The following is a 22,680-nucleotide window of genomic DNA, read 5'->3' as shown; positions in this document are numbered from 1 at the left end:
GATAAATGCTGACACACTGTGAATGCTGACATCTGTGAAAATATCACCATCATCAAGATAATATTTTCATCACATATAAAAGTTGATTCATGTCTTACTATAATTCCTTTCTCTCTCCACCTCCGTCCCCATGCAGCCATTTTCTCTCTGTAACTATAGATTCATTTGCATTTTCTAGAAATTTATATAGATAAATCTACATAGTCTGTGCTATATTATTTAATCTGGCTTCTTAAGAAATACCAAAATTTTAGGTCATATTGCTTCATGAAAAAAATAAATATCAAAATTTGTTTCTTTATCACATGGTGATGGACATTGGCGTTGTTTCCAGTTTTTGTCCATGAAAAATAAAACTGATGTAAACGTTCAGGTGTAGTAAGCCTTTATAGGGATAAGGCTTTCATTTGTCTTGCATAAATGCCTAGAAGTAGAATGACTGGATTTTGTGATAGGTCTTGGTTAACTTAAAAAAAAAAAAAAAGATTCAACTGTTTACCAAAGCAGTTGTATAATTTTACATTCTTACAACAGTGTAGAAGAGTCCCAATTGCTCTACATCTTCTCCAATATTTTATGGCCAGTTTAAAAATTTGTAGCTATTCCAATGGGTGTGTAATAGTATTAGGTTATAGTTTTAATTTGCAATTACCTACTGACAAATGATGCTGAGCATCTTTTTATGTGCTCATTTGCCATCTACATATGTTTTTAGTGAAGCGTCTTCTGAAATCTTTAGGACATTTTAAAGTTGGTTGCCTGTTTTCTTATTAATGAATTGTAAGAGGTCTTTATTATGAATAAAAGTGTTTGTCAATTATGTTTTGCAAATATTTTCTCCCAAATTGTGGATTGCCTTTGCCTTTTCTTAACAGTGCTTTTTGGGGGAAACAGGGTGCTATTCTTTCTTTTCTCTCTCTCTTTTTTTTTTTTTTTTTTTTTTGAGACAGGGTCTTGCTCTGTTGCCCAGGCTGGAGTGCAGTGGCACAATCATGACCCACTTCAGCCTTGACCTCCTAGCCACCCAAGGTGCTGGAATTACAGGTGTGAGCCACCATGCCCAGCCTTTTGGTCTTTTTAAAAGAATTTAATTTTATTTTTAATTGACAAATAATAATTGTATATATTTATGGGGTCAAATGTGATGTTTTGATACATGTACACATTATGGAATGATTAAATCAGGCTGATTAACATATCCAACACCTCACATACTTATCACTTTATGGTGAGAACATTTAAAATTTACTCTTTTAGTAATTTTGAAATATAAATTGTTAACTATAGTCACTGTGCTATGCAATAGATCACTGGAACTTATTCCTCTCAAATGAAACTTTGTACCCTTTCACTAACATCTCTCCCTTCCCCAATGACTTCTCCCACTCTGCTCTCTTGTATCCACCATTCTACTCTCTACTTGTTTGAGTTCAACTTGTTCTGATTCCACATAAAAGTAAGACCATGTGATATTTGTCCTTCTCTTAACAGTTTCTTTTGAAGAACAAAACTCTTTAATTTTGATGAAATCCACTCAGCATAATTATCTTGTGATCCATCCAAGTTGTTGCATAAATCAATGCTTCGTTCCTTTCCATTGTTGAGAAGTATTCCATGTTATGGATGTTATCACAGTTTGTCCAACCATTTACCCACTGAAGTTCATCTGGGTTGTTTCTTTTTTGGTTGTTACAAATGAGGCTGCTATGAACATATGCATACAGGTTTTTTCATGAACATACATTTCCATTTGTGTTCAGCTGGTGGGACATATTGCGTGTTTAATCTCACAAGAAACTACCAAACTGTTTTCCAGATTGGCTGTACCATTTTATATTTCCACTATCAATACAGAGTGATCTATTTTCTCTGTAAATAGTGATAATCGTGTTATTGCTATTTTTTATTTTAGTCATTCTGCTAGGTGTGTTAGTGATATCTCATTGTGGGTTTAATTTGCATTTCCTTAATGGCTAATGATGTTAAACAACTTTCCATGTGTTTATTTGTTCTCTGTATATCCTCTTCAGTGAAATCTCTATGCATGTCTTTGGCCCAGATTTCAATTCGGTTGCTTTTTGCTGTTTAGTTTTGAGAATTCTTTATGTATTTCAGATACTAGTTTATTTTTTGTTGAACATATGGCTCGCAAATATTTTTTTACAGTCCATATCTTATCTTTTCATTCTCTTAGCATGGCCTTTGGTAAAACAAAGATTTTAAATTTTGATGAGGTTCAATTTATCCATTTTTCTTTTTATGGATCATGCTTTTGGTATTAAGTTTAAGAATTCTTTGTCTAGCCCTAGATCCTGAAGATTCTCTCCCATGTCTTTTTCTAAAAGTTTATAGTTCAATAATAACTCCATAATCATTTTGAGTTAGTGTTGTGTAAAGTGTGGGATTTAGGTAGATATTCATTTTCTTGCCTATGGATATCCAGTTACTCCAATACCATTTGTTGAAAAGACGATCCTTCTTCTGTTGAATAGCCTTTGTGCCTTTGTTAAATATCAGTTTTAAGCATATTTGTGTGGGGTCTGTTTCTGGGTTCTCTAATCTATTCCATTCATTGATGTGGTTCCCTCCACCAGTACCGTACTGTCTTGATTACTGTAGCTAAAGTGTAAACCTTAAATATCAGAGTGTGTCCTCTCATTTTATTGTTCTTTGTTGTTTTAGCTATCCTTGGGTGGTGTCTTTCCATATATATTTTATTTTATTTTATTTATTTATTTTGAGATGGAGTCTTGCTCTGTCTCCCAGGCTGGAGTGCAGTGGCACGATCTTGACTCACTGCAACCTCTGCCTCCCGGGTTCAAGTGATTCTCCTTCCTCAGCCTCCCGAGTAGCTGGGATTATAGGTGCCCACCACCATGCCTGGCTAATTATTTTGTATTTTTAGTAGATATGGGGTTTCACCATGTTAGCCAGGCTGATTTCAAACTCCTGACCTCCAGTGATCCACCCGCCTCGGCCTCCCAAAATGCCATATAAATTTTAGAATAAGCTTGTCTATGTGTATTTTAAAACTTAGAATTTTGATAGAAATTATATTAAACCTAAAGACCTATTTGAGGTGAATTTGCATCTTTATTATGTTGAATTTTCCAATCCATGAATATGATATGTCTCGCCATTTAGTTAGGTCTTTTATTTCCTCAGCATTTTATAATTTTCAGCATAGAGATCATGCACATATTTTGTTAAGCTGATACTTATAGCATAGGCCTGTTTTGTTTTTTCTGTTTTGTTTTTGCTTTATTACAGTAGCTGGGACTTCTTGCACTCTGTTGAATAAGATGGTGAGAGTGTACATCCTTGCCTTGCTCTTAATCTTAAGAAGAAAGCATTCCGTAATTTACCATAAACCATAATATTAGCTGAAGATTTTTGTAGTTGCTCATTATTGGGTTAAGGAAGTTTCCTTCTATTCCTAATTTGCCAAGAATTTAAAAAATTGTGAATGAACATTAAATTTTGTCAAAGGACTTTTTCACACATGTTGAGGTGATTGTGTGTCATTGATATATGCATTTCACTGATTTTCCAACAATAAACCAGCCCTTTTGAATTCCCAGGATAAACTCCACTTGGTCATGAGGTATCTCATGTATATATATATATATGTCTTTTATATATATACACACACATTATACATACATATTTCAATACACATATATATTGAATTTATATATAAATATATATTTATAAATACATCTATTTTATTTTTGTTTTTACAGTTTGTAAGTACATTGATAATTTTTGCACCTGTATTTATGAGGGATATTGTTCTGTAGTTTTCTATTCTTGTGATGTGTATGTCTCAGAGCAAAGCTAGCTTCATAAAAGAGTTTGAAAGTGGAACTTCCTCTTCTGTTTTCTGGAAGAATTAGCATGGAATTGATATTATTTCTTAAATATTTGGTAGAATTCACCAGCAAAGTCATCTGGCCCTGGGGTTGTCTTTGTGAGAAGGCTTTAAGGTACAAAATCAGCTTCAATTCATTCAAATTCAAATTTAAATTCAATTTATTTAGTAGTTATATTGTTATTCAGGTTATATATTTCATCCTGAGTGAGTTTTTATTCTTTGTGTCTTTTAAGATATTTGTTCATCTGACCTGTTGCTAAATTTATTGACAAAAAGGTGTTCATAATATTCACTTATTATCCTTTTCATTCCTATATGATTTGTAGTAATCATCTCTAATTCTCTTATTGCTAATTTATATCTTTCTTGTTTCCTCTCTGATGAATCTGGTCAGAGGCTTATCAATTTTATTGATATTCTCAAAAAAAAGCTTTTGCAGCCAGGCATGGTGGCCCATGCCTGTAATCCCAGCAGTTTGGGAGGCCAGGGCGGGCAGATCACTTTGAGGTCGGGAGTTCAAAACCAGCCTGGCCAACATGGTGAAACCCCATCTCTACTAAAAATACAAAAATTAGCCAGGTGTGGTGGCAGGTGCCTGTAATCCCAGCTACTCAGGAGGCTGAGACACAAAAATCACTTGAACCCAGGGGGGCAGGGTTTGCAGTGAGCTGAGATCATGCCACTGCACTCTAGCCTCGCAACAGAGTGAGACTCCATCTTAAAAATTAAAATAAGTTTTGTTTTGATTGATTTCTCTATAATCTTTTCTCTATTTTCTCTTGTACTTTGGGTTTAATTTATCCTTTTTTTCTAGTTTATTAAGGTAGAAGTTTAGATCATTGATTTGGGTTCTTTCTACTTTTCTAATGTAATCATCTAATGTTTGACATTTTCTTCTAAGCTTTAGCTGCCTACCACTAATTTAAGTCTTGCATTAATTTTTATTTAGTACAAATATTTTATATTTATTCTTGTAATTTCTACCTTAACCCATGGAATTTTTTTTAAAGAATGCTCTTTAGTTTCTACACATTTAGTGAGTTTCCAGAGATTTTTGCTATTAATTTTTGATTTCATTTCATTATGGTCAAAGAATATTATTTGTACAATTTCAGTTCTTTTAAATTTATTGAGAGGCTGGACATGGTGGCTCACACCTGTAATCCCAGCACTTTGGGAGGCTGAGGTGGGAGGATAAATTGAGGCCAGGAGTTTCAGACAAGCCTGGGCAACGTAGTAACACATCTCTACAAATAAAAGCAAACAAACAAATAAATAAATTTATTGAGAGTTGTTTTATGATGCTGAACATGATCTATCTTAGTGAATGTTTTATGTGCCCTTGAAAATAATGTGTATTCTGCTGTCGTTGTTCAAGTCTTCCGTATATTTACTGTCTACCTGTTTTATCGAAAGGTTTCAAGAACTCCAACTAACTGTGAATTTGTCTATTTCTCTTTTGAAATCTGCCAGTTTTTGCTTCATGTATTTTGAAGCTCTATTATTTGGTGTATAAATTTAGGATGATTTGGTCTTCTTCAGGAATGGTCCTTTTTATGACTCTAAAATTATCCTCCTTTTCCTTCTAATATTTCCTGCCCTTAAATCCCCATTATCTTTATACTAACACAGCAACTCCAGATTTCTTTTGATAAGTGTTAGCATATACCTTTTTCCATCCTTTTACTATTTCTTACTTTCAGCTTTTGAAGTGGATTTCTTGTAAACAGCTTAGAGTTGGGTATTGTTTCTATATCCAAGCTTATCATCTCTTACTTTTAACTGGTGTGTTTATACTATTTACATTTATTGTAATATGGTTGAATTTAAATTTATTATCTTGTTATATATTTTTATATGTTTCATTTGTTTCTTATTTCCTTTTTCCTCTTTTTGCGCCTGAAAAGATTTTTCTACCCCACAGCACAGGGAGTGGGTATGCAAAATTCAGTGGACTCTATGAGTTGAACAGAGAGTCTGAAGTTTAGAGAAGCCAGGGTGCTGATAATTTCTGAATAAGAGTATTTGATACTGTACTTCATCTAAAATATATAAACATTACAACAATATAGTTCCACTTATCCCCTCTCACATCATCCTTTGTTCTTTGTTGCTATATGCTTTACATATACACATGTCATACACCTTGCCATATGATGTCATAATTTTTGGTTAAGCAGTCAGTTGTCTTCTAAGAAAATTCAAAAAAAATTATTTTAAATAATCCATGTTTTACCATTTTAGTTGCTTTTTATTTCTTCCTTTAGATCTGAGTTCTACCTGCTGTCATTTACCTTCAGTCACAACATCCTTTAGAATGAGCCTGTCCAACCCGTGGCCCATGGGCTGCATGCAGCCCAGGACAGCTTAGAGTGCAGCTCAACAGAAATTCATACGCTTTCTTAAAACATTATGAGTTTTTTTGTGATTTTTTTTTTTTTTTTAGCTCATCAGCTATCATTAGTGTGAGTATATTTTATGTGTGGCCCAAGACAATTCTTCTGTTGTGGCCCAGGGAAGCCAAAAGATTGGACACCCTGCTTTAGAAGATCTTGTGGGGCAAGACTACTAGTAATAAATTCTCAGTTTTTTGTTGTTTCTATTGTTACTGTTTTCAACATTTGAAAATGTCACTATTGGCTGGGCACGGTGGCTCATGCCTGTAATCCCAGCACTTTGGGAGGCCAAGGCAGGCAGATCATGAGGTCAGGAGATCGAGACAATCATGGCCAACATGGTGAAATCCCGCCTCTACCAAAAAAATACAAAAATTAGGTGGGTGTGGGGGCACACTCCTGTAGTCCCAGCTACTTGGGAGGCTGAGGCAGGAGAATTGCTTGAACCCGGGAGGTGAAGATTGCAGTGAGCTGAGGTCACGCCACTGCACTCCAGCCTGGTGACTGAGGGAGACTCCATCTCAAAAAAAGAAAAAAAGAAAATGTGGTGTGCGCCTGTAATCCCAGCTACTCGGGAAGCTGAGGCAGGAGAATCACTTGAACCTGGGAAATGGAAGTTGCAGTGAGCCAAGATTGTGCCACTGCACTCCAGCCTGGGTGACAGAGGAAGGCTCCATCTCAAAAAAAAGAAAAGAAAAAAATAAAAGCAAATGTCACTATTTCATCCTCATTTTTAAAGATGTATTTTTTGTTTGTTTGTTTGTTTGAGACCGAGTTTCACTCTTGTTGCCCAGGCTGGAGTGCAATGGTATGATCTTGGTTCAAAGCAACCTCTGCCTTTTGGGTTCAAGCGATTCTCCTAGCTCAGCCTCTTGAGTAGCTGGGATTACAGGTGGCCACCACCACGCCCAGGTAGTTTTTGTATTTTTAGTAGAGACGAGGTTTCACCATGTTGGCCAGACTGGTCTTGAACTCCTGACCTCAGGTGATCCACCCGCCTTGGCCTCCCAAAGTGCTGGGATTATGGGCTTGAGCCACTGCGCCCAGCCAAGATATTTTTGCTGCCTATAGAATTCTGAGTTGAGAGGTTTGCAAATTTTTTTCCTAATGCAGAAATTTGAAGATGTTGTTCTCTTATCTCCTAATCTTCATTGTTCCTGAGAAAAGTCGGTGTCATTTGTACTGTCACCCTTGATTGTAACGTCTTTTATCTCTGCTTTTGAAACTTTTTTTAATCTTGGGTTTTCAGCAACATGATTATGACCTTCTTTTCATGGTTTTCTTTACATTCATCTTGCTTGTGTTTTTGCTGGTCATTCTGGATCTTAATTGATTTTTTTCTACCAAATTTGGGGAATTTTTGGCGATTTTTCTTCAAATATTCTTTCAGTTCCATCCTCTCCCTCTAAATATATATATATGTGTGTGTGTGCGCGTGTGTGTGTGTGTGTGTGTGTGTGTAGCTGATTTATATTGTCTGAAAGGTCACTGGAACTCGATTCATTCTCCTTCATCTTTCTTTTCTGTGTTATGCTATTTACCTGTTTTAAGTCTACTGACCCTCTCTTTTGCTGTCTCTGCTATGTTGTTAAGTACATTTAGTGAATTTTTCATGTGAGATATTGCAATTTTTTAGCTCTAGACTTCCCATTTAAACCTGACTTTTGAAATTTTTCAAAATGGTGGTACAATGAACATATAAAATGTATCTTACCATTTTTAACTGTACAATTCAGTGGTAGTAAGTACATTCACATGGTGTGCTACCATCACCACCATCCAACCACAGAACTCTTTTCCATGATGTAAAACTAAACCTGTCCCTGTTAAACATGAACTCTTTAGTGTCCCTTCCCCCATCCCTTGGAAACCCCATAATGCTTTCCGTCTCTATGAATCTGACTAGGGAACTCATATAAGTGGAATAATAATAGTATTTGTCCTTTCGTGACAATCTTATTTTACTTAAGCATAATGTCTTCAAGGTTCATCCAAGTTGAACCATAAGTCAGAATTTCCTTCCTCTTTAATGCTGAATATACATACATTGTATGCATGTATCACATTTTATTTATCCATTCATCCATTGATGGAGACTTGGGTTGCTTCTACCTTTTGGCTATTGAAAATAAAGCTGCTATGAACATGGGTATGATGCTGATTTTTAAAATTAATATTTGAAATATTCATTGTTAATATATAGAAATACAACTGATTTTTGATATTGGCCTTGTGTCCTCTGGCCTTACTAAAATCACTTAGTATTCTAGAGACTTTTCTGTAGAATACAGTAGATTATAGCATTTTCTACACAGATTCATGTTATCTGCCTTTATTTCCTCCTTGCAAGTTTTTTTTTTTTTTTAAACTTTTTCATGCATTATTGCACATTCTAGGGCTTTCAGTATGGTGGTGAATAGATATCCTTGCCTTGGGAGAACTTTGAGTCTTTTGCCATTAAGTGCAATGTTAGCTGTAGTTCTTTTGTAGATACCCTTTACCAGGTTGAAAACCTTTGTGTTCATAGTTTGCTGAGAGGTTTTTTAATTTTTTTTTTTTTTTTTTGAGACAGAGTCATGCTGTGTCGCTCAGGCTGGAGCACAGTGGTGTGATCTTGACTCACTGAAACCTCTGCCTCCTGGGTTCAAGCAATTCTCCTGCCTCAGCCTCCCAAGTAGCTGGGATTACAGGTGGCTGCCACCATGCCCAGCTAATTTTTTTATATTTTTATTAGAGATGGGGTTTCACCATCTTGGCCAAGCTGGTCTTGAACTCCCGGCCTCAAGTGATCTGCCTGCCTCAGCCTCCCAAAGTGCTGGGATTACAGGTGTGAGCTGCTGCACCCAGCCTGCTGAGAGGTTTTTTTAAATCATAAATGGATGTTGAATTTTCTCAAGTACTGTTCCCTCATTTATTGAAATGATCACATGATTTTCCTTCTTTAGCATGCTAACATGATGAATTACATTAATGTATTTTCTAATGCTGAACCAGCTTTGCATTCCCAGGATAAACCTCGTTTGGTCATAATACATTGTCTTTTTGTATATCGCTGGGTTTGACTTACCACTACTTTGTTGAGGATTTTTGTGCAGATGTGTATGAGTTATCGACCTTTAGTTTCCTTCTAAGGTCTTTGTTTTTGATATCAGGAAGGATAATGTTGGCCTCATTAAATGAGTTAGAAAGTGCTTTCTTATTTTCTGAAAGAGCTTGGATATAATTGGTATTATTACATCATTAAATGTTTAGTAGGATTTGCCTATGAAAGCATCTGGGCCTGGAGTTTTGTGTATTGGAATGTCTTAAAATAAGAATTCAATTTCTTTAGTACAAAGGCATATCAGGTTAACACTTTCTTCTTGGGTGAATTTTGGTGTTTTGTGTCTTTCAATGAATCCATCATTTTATATAGATTGTTAATTTATGAGTAGAGTTCTTCATAGTATCACCTTGTTATTCTTTTAATATCTGTAGTGTCTGTAGTGGTATCTCCTTTTTTATTTCTGATATTTATAATTTGTGTTTTTTCTCTTTTTATTGCAGTCAGTCTCCCTAGAGAGTTATCAAGTGTATTAAATATTTTCAAAAACCTAACATTTGGTTTAATTTATTTTTCTGTTTTCAGTATACTAATTTCTGCCCTTATCGTTATCATTTCTTTTATTCTATTTTCTTTGGGTTTAATTTGTTCTTTTTCTGGTTTCTTAAAGTATAATCTTAGATCATTTGTTTGGCACTTTCTGTTTGACACACAAATTATTTAGAGGTATGTTGTGTAATTTCCAAATGTTTGTGAATTTTCCAGATATCCTTCTGTTGTCGATTTCTAGTTTAAGTCCTTGATGGTCAGAGACTATACATCATATAATTTTTAATTCTTTTAAGGTTGTTAAGCTTTTAATGGCCCAGAATATGATCTATTTTGGTGAACGTTCCATTTGTACTTGAAAAGAATACATGTTCCATTACTGTTGGCTGAAGTGGCTGATAAACATCAGTTAGGTCAAGTTGACAGTGTTATTCAGGTCTTCTAAATTTGTGTTGAATTTCCATCTATGTATTCTATACTGAGAAAGAAGTGATGAAGTCTCCAAACATAACTGGATTTCTTGTTTTAGTTCTATCAGTTTTTGTCTCATATAATTTGAAGCTCTGTCATTGGGGAATCTACTGTTTAGGACTGTTATATCTTCTTGGTGAATTGATTATTTTATTATTATGTAACACCCCTATTTGTACCTGGTAATTTTTTGTTGTTCCGAAGTCTTATTTATCTGATAGTAACATAGCCACTTCTGCTTTGTTTTGATGAGTATTTGCTTGGTATATCACTTTTATCCTTTTACTTTTAATCTATCAATTGAGGGGCCAGCAAACTTTTTTCTGCAAAGGGCCAGTTATTAATAGTAAATATTTTAGGTTTTGTGGCTATCTATGGTTTCTATTACCTCTTTCTTCCCCTCCTTTTCTTCTTCATGACCCTTAAGAAATGTAAAAACCATTCTTAAAAACAGGCCATGGGCTGCATTTGCCCTCTGAGCCATAGTTTACTAATTTCCAGTCTATACAATTATATTTAAAGTGTATTTCTTATATATAGTGTATTAGTCTGTTTTCATGTGGCTGATAAAGACATATCTGAGACTGGGCAATTTACAAAAGAAAGAAGTTTAATTGGACTTACAGTTCCACGTGGCTGGGAAAGCCTCACAGTCATGGCACAAGGCAAGGAGGAGCAAATCATGTCTTACATGGATGGCAGCAGGCAAAGAGAGAGCTTGTGTAGGGAGACTCCTGTTTCTCAAAACCATCAGATCTCATGAGAGTAATTCACTATCATGAGAATAGCATGGGAAAGGCCTGCCCCCATGATTCAATTATGTCCCACTGGGTCGCTCCCATAACATCTGGGAATTCAAGATGAGATTTTGGTGGGGACACAGCCAAACCATATCATGTAGCATATGATTGGATCCTGTTTTTTTTTTTTTCAATCCAATGTGACAATTTTTTTTCATTCCTATATTTAGACTGTTTCAATTTAATGTCATTATTGATATAGTTACATTTAGGTCTACCATTTTATTATTTTTCTATTTTCTCATTTTTTTCTATGTTCCTTTTTCTGGCTTCTTTTGAATTATGTGAATATTTTTAACATTCTATTTTATTTATTGGCTTTTGTTGCTGTATCTCTTTGCATTACTTTTTAGTTGCTGCTTTAGGCATTATATACATACCTAACTTTTCATAATCTATTTAGAGTTAGTATTTCATCGTAGCATGTAAAATATAGAAGGCTTATAACTATGTGGTTATCTTTACCTTCTCTGTGTCATACTTTACCCTCTTTATGTTATACTTTTAACTCCTCTGTTACAATTGTCATAAGTATTAAATCTACATACATTTAATCCCCTTGATAATGTTATAATATTTGCTTTTTATAGCTTATATACATTTTAGGTACTTTGGAGAAGGAAAGTAACCCATTATATTTACCAGATATTTACCTTTTCTGTTGTTCTTCCTTCATTCCTGAAGTTCCAAGTCTTATACCGGTGTAATTCCTTTGTCTGAACAACATCCTTTCTTTTAGAGTAGGCCTACTGGTGTTTTTTGTTTTTTTTTTTTGAGACAGAGTCTCTGTCGCCCAGGCTGGAGTGCAGTGGCGTGATCTCGGCTCACTGCAAGCTCCGCCTCCTGGGTTCACGCCATTCTCCTGCCTCAGCCTCCAAAGTAGCTGGGACTACAGGCACCTGCCACCACGCCCGGCTAATTTTTTGTATTTTTAGTAGAGACGGGGTTTCACCGTGTTGACCAGGATGGTCTTGATCTCCTGACCTCGTGATCCACCCACCTCGGCCTCCCAAAATGCTGGGATTACAGGCGTGAGCCACTGCGCCTGGCCGGATTCTTTAAGTCTTTTCTTCTTCTTCCTCAGAGTGTCTTTTTTTTTTTTTTTTGCTTTCATTCTTGACAATTTTTGCTCTATGTAGAATTCTGAGTTGACAGTTCTTTTGTTTCATGTTTTTAAAGATGTGTTCCCATGTCTTCTGACAACCATGTTTTCTGGTTAATCTTCAGTCATTGTTTATCACTGCAGTAGGTATGTTTTTTCTCTGGCTGGTTTTTAGATTTTTCTTTATCTTTGGTTTTCAGTAATCTGATTATGTTGTGTTTGGGTGTGCATTTTTTTGAATTCATCCTGTTTGGAGTGCTCTAAACTTCTTGAACCTGTAAATTTATGTCTTTTCCCATATTTGGAAAGGTTCTGCTATCATTCTTTTCAAAAAATATTTATCTCCACCAATCTGTCTTCTCTTAGGGATTCCAATTATAAGAGTATTAGATGTTTTGATATTGTCTAACAAGTCCCTGAGGCACTCATATTTTGATATCTTTTTGTTCTGTCAGTTCTTCAGTTAGAATAATTTCTATTGATCTATATTCAAGTTTACTGGCTCTTTCTTCTGCCATATTGATTCTTTAGACTTTTTATTTTGTAATAATTTTCCATTTACAGAAAAGTTGCAAAGATAAAACACAGAGCATTTCCATTTACTTCTCACCCGGTTTTCCCTAATTTTGACATCTTACATTAACATACCATAGAATGTTTGTCAAAACCAACAGGCCAACATTGGTAGGTTCCTACCAACAAAACTCCAGATTCCACTTAGATTTCACCAGTTTTTACATTAATGTCCTTTTTTGTTCTAGGATACCACATCACACTTAGTGGTTCTTTTTTATAGTTTTTCTTTGTCAAACTCCTATTTTTCCATCCATTTCAATGTTTTTAAGTTTTACTTCGTGAAGGATAGTTATAATCATTTCTCTGAAGTCTTCATCTGACAATTCCAGCATCAGGGTCATCTCAGGATTGGCATCTTTTGATTGTATTTTCTCTTAAGAATTGGTCAGATTTTCCTGATTCTTGGTATGTCAAATAATGTTGGGTTTTCATCCTGGACTTGTAGTTTTTGTATGTTAGAAGACTGGATCCTGTTTAAATCTTCTGGAGAATGCTAATTGATTTCTCCTTCTTTTCCACCTTTCTCCTCTTCTTCCTCCTCTTCCTTCTGTCCTCCTTCCCCCACTCCTCATCATCCAACTCCTCCTCCTCCTCCTCCTCTTTAGCAGGCAATGAATCCAGTGAAATTCACACTGCACGTTCTTTCTCTCCCATGAGCGGTGGTTCAGATGTTAGTTCTCTCTTAAGAGCTTTGGCTGTGTGACTTGCAGGTGACCAGTGCATGCGCTGCTCAGAGGTGAGCCTGGAGCTTGAGTGCTGTTGTATATGGCAGTTCAGACCTCAAAGCCTTTGCTGTGCTCCTGCCTCTTGGGAATGTGGCCTGTTTGGGTGCTGTGTGAGTGGTCCTTGTCCCCTCTGCACCTTAGGATGGTTCCTTCCCTAGCTTGGGGTAGTGTCCTCCTCACATGTGCTGAGGAGTACTCAGTACTCCATGAAGACTCAGGGGAACACCCTGCCCGTCTCTGGATTCCTTTCTCTCCGTGCCACTCTCTTCTTCCGAGTTCTCTGTCCAGCAAACTCCAGCTGCCTTGGCCATCCTGGATGTTCAACTCTGTCCCTTGAGCTCATGGAGGCCACCTGCCTGGGCTTGGCTTGGGTTTCTCCTCCCTGGGCCACACCTGGAAACTCTCCCCAGGCAGGGAGCTGGGCTGGTTGGAGGCGCATCTCATTTGTTCCATTTCTCGCAGGCATCACTCTGGGGCTGCATGTTTCTTGTGTCTGACACAATGCTTTCTATATATTTGTCTGGCTTTCTAACTCATCTAAAGCAGTAGTTAAATGCAGCCCCTGCAGCTCTACCATGACCAGAAACAGGAGTCAGACCAAGCTTCAGGGTGCTCTGTCTCTTGCCTTGCAGGACATTCTCACTTCCCCCCATCCCTGGGACTTCCCTGGGCTCTGACAGCCCAAATTCCACTCCCTCACTCTCAAGCCAGTAAGCCTGTGGCTCTCTGCGGGAATTCCAGCCACCCTGTGCTGAGGACTGGGGCGTCCTCAGGGAAATGGTCATATTCACACAGCACTCTCTAGTGACCTGCAAGGCCTGTGTCCACCTCTCCCACCCCATCTCACTCCCCCATCCCCATGCCCCCCTCTCCTTTTCAGCAGCAGTGGCCTCCTTTGCATTTCTGTAACTTGTCACAGCCCACTCCAGCCCTGGGCTTTTGCACATGCTGCACCCTGCACTGGAACTGATTTCTCCCATCTTCTGCACCATTGAGTACTCACATCCTTGCACTCTCAGCTCATATATCTATACCTCCAGGGAGGCGTTCCCTACCTGGTCCCCTCCCCAAGCAAGGACAGGCCTCCCTTTAAAATGTCCTGATCACACCACCTGCCCATACTTCACGGCAGTCATCCCAGTTTGTGGTGTATTTCTTTGGGTAATACTGTGATGAGCACCTGTCCTCCTGGCGGGACTGTGAACCCTGGGAGGGCAGGGGCCATCTCTCCTCAACTTAGTCTCTCAGCACCTGACACAGAGCAGGAGCACAATGAATGTTCATTGAATGAATGAGTGAATACAAAACTACACACGGAGGGGAGGTGGGGGCCTGCAGTGTTCCCTGACACCATTCCCTCTGCCTAGAACTGCTGTCTGTGAGTCGTTTATTTATAGCATGGGGAGGAAATGGGACTGCGACATCTCCCAGCCATAGGAAGATACCATGTCTTCCTTCGGGGGCCCACGAGTTTGCACAGGAGTGGGCAGGAGCCATGTGTGTCTATTCTGCCTGGAATTTTCAGGGCCAAGCGAAGATTGGATGGAGGAAGCAGAGCTGAGAGGGCAGAGGGTGCAGGGTGCAGACTGGGATGGGGAAGGAAGCTGGGCCCGAGCATCTGGGGCTACCTTTGTTTCTCTGGATCTGCACTTGGCTTTTCCTTCCCCAATTCAGGAATGAGTCTCTGGTCATGAATGTGGAAGTAGCCAGCGAGCACGTGGTATACTACGTGGATAAGGAAACACGAGACCCACTGGCCTGCATGCTCACGCACACCCGAGAGAGCCTGTATGAGCCCCTCCTTGCTCCAGCAGTGCCCTGGCAGAGAGGGTTTTCTGCCGAGCACAACTGTTGCAGGGTGGGGTTTACCACATGAGCAAAGGAGTCGTCTTTTGCCCATTTACATGGCACTTTCATGGACATATGTCCCCCTTGCACAGGTGAAGAATCTGGCTGACTGACGCCAGGACTCAAAGCTACAAAAGTGGCAGAGTCGGGATTTGAGCCCAGTTCTGCTGACCCGGGCATGGCACACGGACCCATCCTGCCTCCCGGGGCACAGGTGGCCAGAGGAGTCCAGGGCCCATCTATATTTTTTAAAATGTATTATCTTTTTATTGTGGTAAAATACACATAACATAAAATCTGCCATCTTCCCCATTTCTGAATGTATAGTCAAGTGGCATTAAGTGCATTCATAATGTACAACCTGCACCACCATCATCTCCACGACCCCTTTCATCTCGTAAAATGGAAATTCTATCCCCGTTCAACACTAACTGCTCATTCCCTCCTCCCTTCAGCTCCTGGCAACCACCCTCCTACTTTCTGTCTCTATGATTTTGACTGCTCTAACTTACCTCGTAAAAGTGGAATCCTACAGTATTTGTGTTTTTGTGACTGGCTTATTTGACTTAGCATAATTCCTCAAGGTTCATCCACGGTGTAGCCTGTGTTGGAACTTCCTTTGTAAGGCTGAACATCCACACCTTGTATTTGTGACATTTGATTATTACTTGTTCATCCACTGATGGGTATTTGGGTTGCATCCACATTTGAGCGATTGTGAATAATGCTTCTGTGAACCTGAGTGTGCAAATATCTCTTCGAGGCCCTGCTTTCAATTCTTTGGGGTGTATACCCCGAAGTGGAGTTGCTGCATCGCGTGGTCATTCTATTTGTAATCTTTTGAGGAACCGCCATACTGTTTCTCACAGCACCTGACCCATTTTCCATTCCCACCGGCCGTGAGCCAGGGTTGTGATTCCCCTACATTTTTACCAACACCTGTTATTTTCTGTTTTTGTGATAGTGGCCCTCCTAATGAGTGCAGCGTGGTTTCTCACCGGGGTTTTAATTTCTATTTTTTGAATGACGGTGATGCCGAGCATCTTTTCCTGTGCTTATGAGCCATTTGTGTACTTTTTTATCTATTGAGGAGTCCTTTGAGTGTTTTTGAATCAGATTCTTTTATTGTTGTTGCACTTTAGGAGTTTATATATTCTAAATATCAATGCCTTATCAGGTATATGATTTGTAAATGTTTTTCCCATTGTGTGGGTTGCCTTTTTACTCTGTGAATACTGTCTTTTGATGTGCAAAATTTCTTAATTTGCATGAAGTCCAATTTGTCTATTTTTTCTTTTGCTGCCTGTGCCTTTGGTGTCATAGCCAAGAAATCAATGACAAATCCAAAGTCATGAAGGTTTTTGTTTTGCAAGGCCCATCCATTTTACAGATGAGGAGACCGAGGCCCGGGGTATTCAACAGTAATGAGTCTGGGATATTCAACAGTAATGAGTCCTTTTGGCCTGGCTGTATGTCTCTGTCCGGCCATCTATTTATTCACTTCCCTCCCTCCCTCCCACCTTCATCAGCCAGCATACGTGAATCTGCTGGGCCATCGGGGTTTGGATGCCCCCTTCCCTTTCACAAACAACCTGTGCGACCTGGGGCTTCTGCACCTGCTGGAATAGGGGGGAAGATAACAGCACCTCCCAGGGGCTGCCTTGCATGTGGCAAATTGCTTATGACACATTAGCTCTTCTGGTAATGGCTAATAACATCCCGATGGGGGGGGGGAGTCCTCAGTCACCCCCGCCCCTGTGGGTGCCAGGGGCACAGCCCTCCTCCAGCTTCCTGCAGGGCCGTGCCGGCTCCTCCTTCCGGAAGCCGTTCCACTTGCAGGCTGGGAAGACACACCTGCAGGAGGGATCTGCTTTTCAGGGACTGCATGCCAGTAGTGCTTAGCAAATATTGTTGGACAAGGAAGCTGGCTTTGGGCCTTCATGCACTGGAACAAGCTGGGTCATGGATGCCACAGAAACTTATCCAACTCATTAGGAGAAAGGGGGTCTCAGGCCCTCAAAAGAACTCACGGTTGTGAAGTTGGGGTAACTGCTAAACTGATTTAAGGGAGGCAAAGGGGTCCATGACATCACTGAGTTTCTTATGCAGCCAATGGGAACAGATCATTTCAGCTGGAGGCTGCCGTGGGTTCTAACTGTGCCATCGGTGAACGTAAACCAGGCTTCTACGCTTTGTAATTGTGGGTTTTGGTTTTCAATGTTGTTTTCCTGACTGCAGAATGCTGCCTGGACTGATCCCCAAAGCCCTCGGGACTCCAGCAGGCACTGAAAGCAAAGATGGCCCATCGGTTGGATGTCAGGAAGGACTGTCACCTCCCTGAGGGTGTGTTAGCATCTCCTCTGCTGCATCCTTGTCCCCTTGGCCCTGTGCAAGGGAAGAAAGCAAGCCCAGGCCATGGGGAGGGGCACAGGTCTGGGCTTTGGGGACCAGCCTAGCAGCAGGGTTGCATGAAGGCAGCCCCACCCCTCCTGAGCCCTATTTGTGAGGCCGTGGGGAAGGACCCCCGCCTGGGCCAATGTTCCCCAGAAGCTGAGCCTAATGTGGGTGAGGTGGGAGCTTTGTGTGCTGCTGGCCTTGCCTCCGAGAGCTGCATGATGACAATGCCGTCCATGTGCGTGGGGCCTGGGCTGTACATGTGCGCGGGGCCTGGTACTTTTCCAAGGGCTTTTCAATGCATTATCTTGTTGAAGGCTCATTTGAGGCAAGGACTCGAAGCAGATGGGAAAACAACCAATTTACTGAATCCTGAATGGAGAGGAAGCTGAATGCAGTGTGTATTTTTGCTGAATCTCAAACCAAAACAACTTTTGTTAAAGAACAAACAAATAAACAAAAATGCTGAACACTAATTCGCCAGGGAACACAGTCTGGACCGAGGCTCTGGGCAGAGAATCAGGGCAGCGAATTCCACAGCCACTTGGGTTCTGGTGGGGGCTGTGGATGGCAGGCGAGCTCATGAACAAGAGCTTTTGGGGACCTGGCAGCAGGAGCGAGGCAGGAGATGCTGGTGGGAGGGGGTATTTCAGGTGGGGGACCTGAGCCTTGAGCGAGGCAGGAACGAGGAGCCTGTCAGGGGCCTCGGGTCCTGGTGTGCCAGAGTGGAGGTCCCATGTTGGGAACAGCCTGGGACAGCTTCAGAGGTTTCCTGGGGGGTCACCAGCCCGATTGGAGTTGCACTTACAGTAATTAATCTGCAGCGGGAGGTGGGGTGGGATTTTCTAAGATGATTGAATGTCTGAGCATTCCCCAACAGAAACGATTTCATTCCATTTGAGTTGCTTCTTTTAAGTGTCTATCTCTTCCATTTTTGGTGGCACAGAAGGGGAAGGCACAGATGGGTGTCTGTGTGGCACAGGGAGGGCCCGAATGGGAGGGGAGGTGGAAGACCCTCCACCTCACATGGGTCCTAGTGGAACTCACGCACCACAGGCCACAGACCAGTGCACACGCATGCACTCACGCACGCACCGCCATGGTGACACACGATCACAGAGATGTGCGCTTGGCCTGGGTTCCTGCTGGAGATGCATGCGCTCACGCACGCACCGCCATGGTGACACACGATCACAGAGATGTGCGCTTGGCCTGGGTTCCTGCTGGAGACGCATGCTCTCACGCACGCACCGCCATGGTGACACACGATCACAGAGATGTGCGCTTGGCCTGGAGTTCCTGCTGGAGACGGACTTCCCGGAACCCAGCTCACACGAGTCTGCTCCCTTAGGCAGCAGGGGCCAGAGGATGGCTGGTGAGAAATCCTCCTCACCACCAGCCAGAGGCCGAGTCCACAGGGACCAACACCCAGTCCCTTCTGAATGGGTCTCAGTGGCCTCTCCTGCACTCCTGAGAGTCAGGTGACCATCGATCCCTTCCTTAAACATCCGTCACAGCCTGTCGGAGGCAGCTGTCCGATGTGGTCACCCTGAGTGGCCCTGGGTCTTCTGAAGTCATTTCAAATGTCTCTGGAGCCTGGTGCCGCCGTTCCCCTGGTTTCCCACCTTTGCTGACAAAGACCTGACCTCTGGGGAGAGACTTTTCCGTCAGTTCTGGGGGCCTGCATCGGGGTCCCCTCCCAGGCCAGGGCCTGTACCCCTCACACAGCGCACCCTCGTAGGCTGCAGGATGTGGACTGGCCAGCCTTCCACAACGCCAGGGTCTGGCTGCAGCAGCTGAGGCTGGCCGATGCCCTGAAGACGGCCCGATGGCTAAGTGGTGGGTGGCGCAGGAGGATTGGTGGCCCAGCTGTGACCAGAACCGGGGCTGTGGCCACGACCTGGAAATGGTCATCTACAATGACACAGCCCCAGAGCCCAGGCTTCCTGGCGGATGCCGGTAAAGCTCTCTTCAGCCTGGAGGTGCAGCCTTCAGCCGGGCTTTCCTCAGCCCTCTGGCCCTGCTCACCTGTTCTCACAGTGGCCTTGAGTGTGTACGTGCAGCCCTGTGTGCCCTCAGCCCCAGGTGTGCACAAGCTGCTGGTGGCCAGATCTAGGGCTCCCTTCTCTAACATGGAGGGAGGAGGGGCCTCCCTTTCCTTCGCCTGCTCTGCTCATCACCTCCAGCTCCTGCAGCCTTTTTCCCAGGGACATTTCCATCCTCTCATCTCTTGTCCCTGTCTCTGGGATAACATCACCCAGGTGGGCCCTGGGATTCCAGGGAGGGGGTGTGGGTGGGGTCCTAGCCCCGCCTACTTGGTGTGGCCATGGTGATGCTCTCGGCCAAGTTCATCTGGGAGCACTTCCTTGGGGCTGTGCGCTAGCCTGCCTGTGGGGGCTCTGCACCAAGCTCGTCTTCCTGCACTGCTCCCCGAAACCATGATCAAGTGGACCCAGAGCACCCACCTGCCCCCCAGCACCGCCAGCCGCCCCATGACCCTGTCGCCAGGGCTCTGGTGGGGCCTGGGGAAGCAGCCGTTGCCTCCTAGAGCCCTTTGGCCCCGGGGAAAGCCAGGCCTCTGGCTCACCCCCGTGGGCCCCCCGACGCCGGCAGGCAGGCCAGGCCAGCCAGCAGCTGGTGCCCAGCTGGGTCCCTGGTCCTGAGGCCGCCTTTGTGCCTGCACAAGGGAGACTCAGTTCCTCCCCTGCTCCCTGACCCTGCATCCTGTGTCCATGCGGGCGCACCCCTGGTAGCGGGAGCAGACGGTGCCAGCTGCCCTGGAGAAGGAGCCAGCCACCTCGTGACCTCTGCCTCCTCTGGGTGTCTCAGGGGAGGCCGGCAAGCGGGGCCTACTGCAGCACCATTAAGCAAGCTAATGACCCGTGAAGGCTCCTAACCCCGGCTGCAGCCGCCCCTGCTCGGGAGCTCCGGCTCCGTCTCCCCGGCTGCTGCCCACAATTGCTGTCATTGTGTTGGGTGACAGTTTCCTCAGACAGGGCCAGGACCTTGCAGCCAGTTCTTGCCTTTTCAGGCCCAGCCAGGGCTGTGTACACAGCAGGCAGTTAATAAATATTTGCTTGGGATCAGGCCCAGAAAGTCACCTTGATTTCCAGGGCTGTGGGGGCACATGGATTCTGGGGACCCTTGGGGTGGGGTGGCCAGGGGCTCAGGACACAGCCTAGGGCCACGTGTCCCACAGATCTGCAGCCAGGTCCTCACCCTCGGCCCTAGCTGAAGAGAGGTGGGCACTGTCCCCTTCCCTGTGGGGCCTCAGACCCAATCCCTTCCTGGGGGGCCCCAGGCAGCCCTGCTGCGACTGACAGCAAAGGGGATGTATGGCAGGGACAAGGTCCTGGCCTGTACTGTCACCCAAGCCAGTGGGAGCCTGGCTCCTGGGTGCCTTGGACCCGCCTCACGTGCTTTTCCTGGAGCCCAGGTTCAGGGGTTCCCTGAATCCTGGCGGGGCTCCCGGGAGATCCGAATTGGCTTCGGGGCCCTGCCCTTTATCACCTAGGACAGTGCCCAGGGGCACGGAAGCACAGTCGACCTCACACAGCGCAGGCTCCAGGACCCTCGAGAGACAGAACGGCCTCCGTGCAGGCTGCCGGGCTGTAGAGAGTTCAGGAGCCCACAGCACTTCCACCTGGAGTCTGTGCTGTGTGCACCCAGAAAATCAAAATGGTCAGGAAGGCCAGGCCTAGGCCCAGTGGCCCCCTGTCCTCCTCCCCAGGTCCTGGGCTCCTGTCATCAACACTGGGTTGACCAGCTGGGGCTCAAAGCCAGAGCCGGTCTGGGAGAAGCAGGAGGCAGCCCTGCACTACATTCCCTAGATGGGCTCCAGGACCCGTTTCTAAAATGGAGGGGGAGAAAGAAGAACGAGGCCAGGTGAGGGGGTGGTGTGACTGTATTTAATTGAACCTCAAGTGAATTCTGAGAGGCCAGAGTGTGACTTCTCTTGCCCTATAAATCAGGTCCCCTGCAGCAAGTCAGCTCCATCTTTCACAGGGCTGGGCTGGCTGGATGCGCTGGCAGCCCCGGCTGGAGTAAGAGCCTGGCTGTCAGCCACGCAGGTGCCCTGCACAGGACCTGGGGCTGGGACAGGGCACCAGGCAGGCAGGAGGCCTCACCCCGGGGTGCAGAAGGCCCCAGGGGTAGCAGTTTACAGAAGATGTCTCAGTCCTGTAAGTAACAGAAACAAGCCCCAGCGCTTCCCGGTCCCCTCCCCGTGGCCCGCACCAAACCCTAAGCCGTCTCCTAAAACTTTAGCTGTTTCCACCACCATGCTGACGACCAGAAAGACAAACCAAAACCCATATGAAGGGCAATCTTTCAATTGCTTAAAATTAATCAGTGCAAAGTGAGGTAAAAGATCCCCGTTTGTCAGGGCCGAGGCAGGAGGCTCACACAAGCCTGCGTCTCTTGGAGTCCCTCCCCACGTCCCCCTCCTCGACATCCACCTCACAGCCCAGTGGGGACACCAGGTTCAGCAGAGGGTCCTCAGAGGCACGGCCAAAGAGCGCCAGCAGGAGGGCCACACCGAAGCCTGTGGCTCGCTCACCCTGCAAGCAAAGGGCAGGACACAGACTCTGGGCGTGGGGCTGCAGCACAGGAGGGGTTCCTGGGGACCCCTCACCTCCTGGGTCCTCTCCACGTGCCCCACAGTCCCCTTCTCAGGAAGGAGATCCTGAGCACCAGCCGGAGCCCAGAGCCTTCCATGCTGCTGGCTGGACACGTTCAGGGCCGGCAGGCCAGGCATAGGCAGGGGGCAAGGCCCTGTGTGCTCTGCCTTCACCCCGGGAGCTCCTCAGGGTGGGGATGGGTGAGACAGGGCCCAGGATCCCCTATGGAGGACAGGCTGGCTGGGGAAGGGTCGTACACAGCAGCCACTCTGTTCCCAGGGAG

The 22,680-nt window shown here is 43.7% G+C and overlaps 2 protein-coding genes across 4 annotated transcripts in view; both read right to left on the bottom strand.

Moving 5' to 3' along the window:
* Window positions 1-18,124: 18,124 nt before the first annotated feature.
* On the bottom strand, window positions 18,125-21,830 carry LOC134729694 (uncharacterized). The gene is made up of 2 exons (XM_063601102.1): window positions 19,512-21,830; window positions 18,125-19,426 (listed from the first exon to the last, which is right to left on the bottom strand). Exons 1-2 carry the CDS (start codon window positions 19,910-19,912, stop codon window positions 19,279-19,281), a joined length of 549 nt encoding a protein of 182 aa, XP_063457172.1. The 5' UTR covers window positions 19,913-21,830; the 3' UTR covers window positions 18,125-19,278.
* NPEPL1 (aminopeptidase like 1) overlaps window positions 21,665-22,680 on the bottom strand; it is a 26,068-nt gene continuing 25,052 nt past the window's right edge. For all 3 annotated transcript variants that reach the window (XM_034947242.3, XM_055105004.3, XM_034947239.4), the window contains one exon: window positions 21,665-22,337. In XM_034947242.3, the coding sequence (XP_034803133.1) occupies window positions 22,179-22,337 (159 nt within the window). In that variant the 3' untranslated portion in view covers window positions 21,665-22,178. The remainder of the gene's footprint in view (window positions 22,338-22,680) is intronic.

This window comes from Pan paniscus, chromosome 21 (assembly GCF_029289425.2).
Source record: "Pan paniscus chromosome 21, NHGRI_mPanPan1-v2.0_pri, whole genome shotgun sequence".
In the NCBI taxonomy this organism is placed as follows: Eukaryota; Metazoa; Chordata; class Mammalia; order Primates; family Hominidae; genus Pan; species Pan paniscus.
This window is presented reverse-complemented; position numbering and strand designations above follow the sequence as displayed.